The 8794-nt window shown below is 37.7% G+C and overlaps 1 protein-coding gene across 2 annotated transcripts in view; it reads right to left on the reverse strand.

Moving 5' to 3' along the window:
* Positions 1-192: 192 nt before the first annotated feature.
* The window catches only part of CLPX (caseinolytic mitochondrial matrix peptidase chaperone subunit), an 18356-nt gene continuing 9754 nt past the window's right edge, over positions 193-8794 (reverse strand). For both annotated transcript variants that reach the window (XM_009280429.1, XM_019472382.1), the window contains 8 exons: positions 7993-8169; positions 6980-7144; positions 6543-6631; positions 5492-5656; positions 4129-4428; positions 3530-3622; positions 3171-3277; positions 193-2051 (listed from right to left, as the gene is read on the reverse strand). In XM_009280429.1, the coding sequence (XP_009278704.1) occupies positions 1961-2051; positions 3171-3277; positions 3530-3622; positions 4129-4428; positions 5492-5656; positions 6543-6631; positions 6980-7144; positions 7993-8169 (1187 nt within the window). In that variant the 3' untranslated portion in view covers positions 193-1960. The remainder of the gene's footprint in view (positions 2052-3170; positions 3278-3529; positions 3623-4128; positions 4429-5491; positions 5657-6542; positions 6632-6979; positions 7145-7992; positions 8170-8794) is intronic.

An 8794-nucleotide genomic window follows, 5' to 3' on the forward strand; every position in this document is an offset into this window, starting at 1 on the left:
CCCGCCGGCAGCGCGGGGAGCAGCCGCCTGTGCCCGCCCCGAGCAGAGCCCCGCCTGCCCCGCAGCGGGGCCGCGGCACCTCCTCTCCTTCATATAGATCCACTTAAAGAAAAAAAAGAAAGCCTCAAAAGCTCCAAATACCCATAAAATTCAAAATTACTGGGGATGACGTCAGGGATGACAACTCTCCGCTGCTTGAATATTCGCTTTGTTTTATTCAAAGGCCAGAGGTGAAGTACAAACTGTAAGTTACACAGCGTTTTGTTTCCTTAAAAACAGTTCTTGGTTATATAATTCCAAACAACTTTCAAAACTAAGTTGTTGAACAGTTTCGCCTAAAACGTCGTTCTTTCAGTCCATTTAAAAAAGGATTTGAATTAAAGGATTGAGAAGTAAAAGCGGTTATATTTTTTCACTCTACAAAAGGGAAAGCGAGGATGCAGTTACAGATAGTTCACCACATATTCCCCTTTTAAGGGAAACAGAAGTATCCTCAACTCTGAACGCAGCTTTTTCTGAACCATTAGTGGGTCATTTAACCTGAAAAAACCTGAAATCCTAAGGGAAGTATCTGTTGCATCTGGCTACAACTGCATGTCACGCTGCTTCTAGGTAAGAACACAAGTATTACATAAAATTTACATGACAAAAGTTAACAAAAATAGGGTCAACGCATCTGCAGTATCCTTTCCTGTCCTAAAACATCCACTAAACTGAAAAGAATGATGAAAGTTTTATTTAAATAGCTTGAATTAACATTTTAGAAAAAGGGGTCAGTAAAACTTAAGTCCACGTATCACCGAAGGACAAAACAAAGTTGTAAGCCACAATTTTAATTCCCGAAATAAATCAAAAACATACAGGTCCTTTAGTGTTTTTTACAAAGACTTTCCTAAAGGATTGAGTTAGTTTTGGTTCGAACAGAAGAGGGAGGATTGCTCTGCTGCGAGACTAAGAATCAAAGACAAAACCACAAGATGCAATACTAGCATTTGAGCGTATAACTTAAAAAGCACTCTCATGTGAACAATCACTACCGATTACATCAAAAATATTACACATTTACTTCTTTCATCTCTTAACATTATAAGATAGGTTGGGCAAATACCTGGCACCAAAAAATTGATGCATGATAGTTCCAATACGTTAAACAAAATGTACTATATTAGAACATTAATATTTAAAAATTTATGTCGACTTCTCGTCCAAATTCCGATGGCTTACCGCTTCCCAGAAATCTTGTTTACCCTTCTGGAACAGTTAGCGAATTACTGACTTCACCTTCTTTCACAGTATTCAAGGTGATTGAAACTTACTCCTAATGGAGAGGTGAAGAAAAGGGTATTATTTGATATTGCATTCAAATTACTGTAACAAACTAGTGTCACATTCTAGCAAAATCTCCCAGCAGCGTCACAAAGTGTGTCCCAGTTTTTCCAAGATCCTGTTGCAAGGGCTTCCTCCCCCACCAATGTAACAAGTCACTCCAGCACCCATCGGGTTTCAAACGCCAGCAGAAATCTAACACTGACCCGAACGTAACCCCCTGCCAGTCCTAAGAGGAGCTAATAGTTTATTCACCCTCTACTAATTATTAATCTTGATTTCCCATTTGTAGAGTAACATTATTGTAAAATCTAACTATCTGCAGCACCTGCATTGCTGTTTTAATTTCCAGAAAGAGCGATCCAGGTGCTGCTGTATTTGCTATACATTTTAATCGAACAAGTGTAATATACAATTCATATGTGAACATTATGCCATCCAAGTCCACACAAAGTCCATCAAATAAATCAATGTGATGTTGCAATAAAATACACAATCTGATTTATCTAATAAAGTTCCTCATCACGTATCATAGCCGAGATAGATCCAATGCCTTTAGTATCAGACTGAAGCCAGAGGCAATCGTAAGGAAATAACCAAGTGCGCTTTATGCGGGCGAGCATTCTGACAGTATTTAATGGTTTGCAGCATCCGCTTGTCGAGGCCAGCCTTCTTCCTCAACGCCAGAGTCATATTCTTCTTCAGATGAATCTTTAGTGGGAGCCCTATAATTAAAACGAACTGATCAGATACTTCAGAAATGAGGAAATGAACGGAGACAGTTTCCATAGCTTCTGGTGAACACGCCACCTGCAAAGTGCCCCAGTGACAAATGTTCTGACAAGCACCCATCTGCTAAACAACCTTCCGATCTGAAAATGGTGCTGTGCAGATTCATGCTACTACCAGTATGCAGTCTCGTTACTGAATTCAACAGCCTTTTGATTTTCAGTAAAGTTGTTTGATTTAATTAGTAAATTTTAAATTTTCAGCAAACATGGCTGCTGGTGCTCTACAAAATCACCTAAAGCAACCATTGCTGTAAGAGTAAAACTTTCCACTCCAACCACTCCCTCTGAGACACTAGGTGTGCTGAGCCAAGCTTCAGGCACAGACACAGATCAATACAAAGCACGTACTCAAAAAAGTTGTCAGAGGTGGAAACCACGCCAGAGTTCCCAAATTTCAGGCCTGTGTTTTTAACCTGACCCATCCCCTCCCGACTCCATCCTTTGTTCACTAAAGTTATGATTTTTTTTTTTAAATCCAGATTTGTCCAGTGCTTTCAGTGTTCCACCGCATCATTACCATAATACAATCTTTACATAAAATTGATTATTTTAACAGGAGTTCAGCAAATCAACAGATGTGCCTTTGTGGCTCCCCACTGCTGCAAGAGCAATGGAGAAGAAAACAGCAGCAGCCTGGAGCTTGCATTAAAAAAAACCCCACCACCTCAGTGGTAGAAAGTGGAAGGAGAAAGGAAAAAGTTTCAGAAATTTCAGTACAGTCGTAATTAAACTTCCTATTTTTACTGTTAACTTATGATGCTTATAATTTACTTCTATTTCTACAGGTATACACACACACACACACAAAAGGCTTAAAGTAGCTTAATATATAAGTTTATTTTTAAATTTCTGCTTAAAAACTAAAGCAATACAAACCCAAAGTCTCTAGGACAGAATAGGCACTAATTCAGCTGTGTACTGTATACAGAGAAATGGATCCTTTTTAGGTTGTGTGCATGGCTTTGTGTTTATGTGCTTGTTCCTATAGCAAACATCAGAATACCTGTCTAGCTGTATTACTCGTCTGTTCTGATACTTCCGTTATGGTTTTACCTAATGTATCCTGGCTCTTTTTTGCCTTCTACAACATCTTTGTCAACTTCCACACATACAATGTCAGAATTGGGCACTTCAAACATGGGCTCCAGCAACAGCTTTTCCTACAAGAAAATAGAGGGAAAAAATATTTCTGTATGCCCTCTTCTACATACCAACATGGTTAGCAGGTGATTTTCAGAGCTGGAGAGTTTTCTTGGAAGAACTCTGAATACCCACAGTTTTAGAAAGAGACTTACTGTACCCATATAAGACCCAGAACTAAGTGAGGTTTTGACTGAAAATTGTCACGATTAGGTCCATACACACGAACATAGGTAGCCTCATTTACTCAATATGAGACTTAATGTACTCACCATTATAGATCGAAGACCTCTTGCACCAGTTTTTCTGTCCAGGGCCAGTCTGGCTATGGCCTTCAATGCATCTTCAGTTACATTTAATTCACACTACATAAAGACAAATGGTAAGTTTAGTTAATTATTTCATTTATCACTCAACAGTGTGTTGAGTGCGACAGTGCAAGCGTTACTGAAAATAACAAACAGTAGCGATTCACTTGTTACAGACCAGAACATTTAAGCTAGACATAAAGCTTCAGCTACGCTTTTTTTTTTTGACTAAGGTTACCCGTATTGACTACGTCCCTTTACCTACAACTACTGTAAGTGCCTCTACAGTACATGAAGGCTCTTGATGCCTATTAGGCAAGGTCACAGATACTCACTCGAATGTTAACATGAAGAGCAGCTCAACAACTTCCAGATTACTTGCCCCACAAGGACAGTTATCCAATCTAAACCAGTCAGGTTTTAATGAGTTAGCTTACTTTTTTCCCCAGAGTGGGGAGGTGCACATGCGGGGGGAAGAAGTGATTTCAATTGATATTTTAGATTGCTTTAACACTGTATTTATAAACAAGAATATTGAAGAGTCGTCAAATAAAAATTCAAACCTTATCCATGCTGAAAAGTGCCTGGTATTGAGGAACCACAGCATTCCGTGGCTCAGTAAGAATCCGTACAAGAGTTTTCTCATCTAGGCTGTGCAGAGGAACCACAACGGGCAAACGTCCCACAAACTCAGGAATCATGCCAAACTCAATGAGATCTCTGGCTTCCACATGACGCAGCAAGCGATCCTTTTCTTCAATATCTTCATGCGGATCAGACTCTCCACTTATATTAGCAAGATCAGCTGCTGCTGCAGCCCTTCTGCCTTTTCCCATATTAGATGGTGTCCCAAATCCTAGATACTGCAAAACAAACATGTTATGCTTACAGAACTGTAACAGTTAAGTTTTCTTTATGTAACTAAATCACGTTCCATGTGCATTAAAAAATCTGGACTGACTGACTATGTCATTACATATTAATTCAAGCTCAAGAAATTACTTATAGTAAAATTAGACTCCTTGCACACAATCAGTTCCTTGTAACATTTAATTCCCTCAGTATAGTATTAATACATCAGCCTAAGAGCAAGTTTTTCTTAAAATAAAAAAAGTTAGTAATGTGTCCTGATAAGTTTACAAATACCAGTGACACTAAAAGGGCTCTTCAGAAGTGAAGCAAATGCATGCAACAATGCTTACGTGAAAAGCTACATGAGTTATCATAAACAGTAATTTGGATTTCAGTCACTCCTCTGTTGTTAAGAAGCGGGGTGCACATTTTGTCAGAAAGCTACAGCCAGAAGAACTCGGTCTCCAGACATTAATATACAAAACAGTGAACTGCATGACCCGGTATTTTAAGAAGATGATAGCTTTTAGCACCATTTGCTCAAACTATCTAAGTATCAACAGTAAAAGCTTTTTTTCTGCTGATATCCAACAGTTTTCCCAGTTTCATACGTGGTACACTCCAACTAAAAGAAGTCCTATTGTAATTGCTAGAACCGTTTCACATATTCTAAGAAACACAGGACATGACAATAACGTAAAAAGTTTACCACGTAAGTATGGACAGCAAGTCCTCTACCAACACGTAAAAAGTTTACCACATAAGTATGGACAGCAAGTCCTCTACCAACAGCTTTCAACCTTCCCCCCCCTATTTTTTTCCTATTTGCATACGCTAAAAATTTCTCTGTGGAAGCAGAGACCACTGCAAGCTACTTAAGCCTACTAACAATAGGCTTGTTCTTTGCTATCTTTCTTAGGCTTGACCTCAGGTTCCCAGGTAACAGATGGAAAACCACTGCTCTGCAAACAATCTTAGTGGGTTTACAAATATAGCAAGACCTTTAGGAGTGAGTACCATGAGTAGTAATTAAAATAGTCATTTTTCAGTTCAAATACAGCCTGATGCACTCACTTTTTCATTTTTCCTCCTGCTGATAATTCTGTCAAGACCATTAAAAGCACCAGAAGCTACAAAGAGGATGTTCGTTGTGTCAACCTGCACCGTTTCTCCACGTAGTTTACGAGAATTCTTTTCTGGAACGTTTACTATTGTGCCTTCTAGTAATTTTAACAAGCCCTAAGAAGGAGAGAAGAAGTAAACAATATAAAATTCCACTGCGTAGCATCATGTAAGAAGGCGCACCATACTGTGCTTACTTTCACAGATGTACTTACATTTTTTAATCCCTTATACCTTTATAGTAACAGTAAGAAATCAGTTTTCCATGAGACAAACAATCCCACTCAAAGATAGACAAAAATCTTTCTTTAACGTGACTCCCATGCACATTACGAGCTGCACGTAGTAAAGAATTGCTTGAAGAGTTTTGTCAAAAGTGGAATGTGTTATCTATTCTTACCGACATTTTGCAACTTGCTATCTGAACGCTGCAAAGACGTTTTTCAATTAAAACATTTCTATGAAGCGGTCTAGAGTTGCTTTTGAGATTTTTTTGGAATGAAGAAAGTAAAGAGGCACCATACTGTGCTTACTTTCACAGATGTACTTACATTTTTTAATCCCTTATACCTTTATAGTAACAGTAAGAAATCAGTTTTCCATATGAGACAAACAATCCCACTCAAAGATAGACAAAAATCTTTCTTTAATGTGACTCCCATGCACATTACGAGCTGCACGTAGTAAAGAATTGCTTTAAGAGTTTTGTCAAAAGTGGAATGTGTTATCTATTCTTACCGACATTTTGCAACTTGCTATCTGAACGCTGCAAAGACGTTTTTCAATTAAAACATTTCTATGAAGCGGTCTAGAGTTGCTTTTGAGATTTTTTTGGAATGAAGAAAGTAAAGAGGAAAGATGAGTGTTTCAAAGGTTAATAATTAAGGAACTGAAGAACTATGACTCTATATGCTCCCGTGCTATTTGACATATGATAGGATGATACATAGGCTCGATGGGCTGTTCGCTTACAAAATAAAAATCACTCCACGGAAGTACTTACTTGTTGAACACCTTCTCCTCCAACATCCCGTAACTGATGAATACCAGGAACGCTGCCAATCTTATCTACTTCATCCAGAAAAACAATTCCTGCAGTTACAGAAAATGGATTTAAGGAAGACTCCACTTTTTAAGAGAAGGAAGAACTTACACACAGGGAAGAACATAATTTAAGATAACTGCAATCTGTTCTACTGCCATACTGTAGATTGTGAAAATGTATCCAATCTTGTCCAATTATGGACAAGAACAAAAACTACAAGATATGTTTAGAGCTCTTTTCAGGTTTATTATTTCTGATTTAAAGTGTTAAAATTCAGGTTCATGAAACAGGAATATAAACTACAGAAATACTGGTGGTCTCAAAGTTTAGAACACTTCGGCAAGATTAACACAGTCTATGAATGAACTTCAGGAAACATCCTGTAAAAAGTTTACCTTGCTGAGCTTTTTCTACATTGTAGTTGGCATCTTGCAGGAGTTTCGCAATAACAGATTCAATGTCTTCCCCAACATAGCCAGCTTGGGTCAAGGTAGTACAATCACAGATAGCAAAAGGTACATCTAGGCATTTAGCTAGAGTCTGAGCCAGCAAGGTTTTACCTGAGAAAATAAAAACTGTATGTTGTATCTGCCATACATTTCTCTAGAGCACACAAACACAAATATTTACCATAGGATCATCATTACTGTCATTGGATATTTTGAATGATGCCAGCATGTTCATATATTCATATATTTTCCAAGGGAGCCAGTTCTCATACATAGTGGTTTTTATGTTGGGCAAGCTGTACTTCTGAATTAGACTAATACTACACATTTGAGGCAGCTTGAAATGCATACAGTATCACAAATACAATGTCGCACAATTTATAAACCAAAAATCTACATACTTGCATAGATTAAAGATTAAATAAACCAGTAGCCCTTTGCAGATATTCAGGGTGCAATGCAAAGTCCAATTGCTCCTCCTTTGAAGTTGTGGAGAAGCAAAATTAAAATATTTATTAAATGTCCTCCCAAATAGTCTGCAAAATGCTATCACTTCAGCACAAACACTCCTGCTTTTTATGAACACACAAATACAATTTCTCTAACCCCCCTGTAACTGATCCGTCCCAGAGGTGAAACACCAACCACAGCATCTCAACTTGCCATCTAAAGCAGAGAAACTTTAAACGTGTTTTATTTCAGCTTAATGAAAGTTGTGTCTTTTAATCAGTCAGTAAATATAGGCATAAAAAACCAAAACACCACATGACTAGACCTCCTTCCTTTTCAAGGCCATTTAGCTCAGCTTGTTACCATGGCATGAAAGCACAAAATCCCAGTTTGGAATTCAGTTTAGCTTTTTATACACCAAACTGGAATAGTCACAAAAGAGAAAAATCACTCATTAACAATCAATTCTAAGAAAAATCTGACACCTATAGAAACACGCAGCTGTATACCTGATCCAGTTGGTCCAAGCAGCAAAATATTACTTTTTTCAAGTTTTATGTCATCATTGGCTGAATCTAGTACTTCTCCTCCCCGTTTTTCCTGAGGTATCTGCTGGTTCATTTGTTGCTGCATCGATGCTCCTAAAGCATTACCGTGTGGACTGATTCCAGCAATCTGCAGTAGTTCTGAAGAGAACAATAGTAGTACTGTTTGAGGACTGACAAGGTCTGCCATTACCTTAAATATACAATAAAAGCTTGGTTCTTCTGTTTTGTTCTGCAAACCTACAATTCTATCTATCTGTACAGAAGTTTAGAGACAGGACTGCAACAGAAATATGGTGCAATTATTACAAAAACATCAGTTCCAATCATATTTTTGCACAAGCACATATTTGCATATATGAAAAGAATTTTTAATGATGCAGTGATTATCTAAAAATATTCCTCTACATTAAAAACAAGTGCTAAAGAAATGTTCAGTCCTTACAAATGGATTCATTTTAACTCTAACTTGTTTTTTTAAACATATGAAAAGAAATAAACCCAAACTGTTGATCTCTATGGTGAGAAAGTACAAGAACTAGCATATTAAAACAATTACAAAAGCAATGCAAAGGTCTACTCTCAAAAATTAAAGCCTTGTCTTAGTTCAGTTGTTACAGATACAGAGATTGAGCTGGATTTTCTTTTTTCAGAGCACTAGTTTTAATTGACTTGCAGGGTAGAATATTGAAGATTAAGAAAACTGGTTTGAAGAAGTGTAACTGGGATTACAAAATGATCTACACTAGACTAAGGAAGAAGTTCA

The sequence above is a fragment of the Aptenodytes forsteri genome, unplaced genomic scaffold (assembly GCF_000699145.1).
Source record: "Aptenodytes forsteri isolate BGI_AS27 unplaced genomic scaffold, ASM69914v1 Scaffold83, whole genome shotgun sequence".
NCBI lineage: Eukaryota > Metazoa > Chordata > Aves > Sphenisciformes > Spheniscidae > Aptenodytes > Aptenodytes forsteri.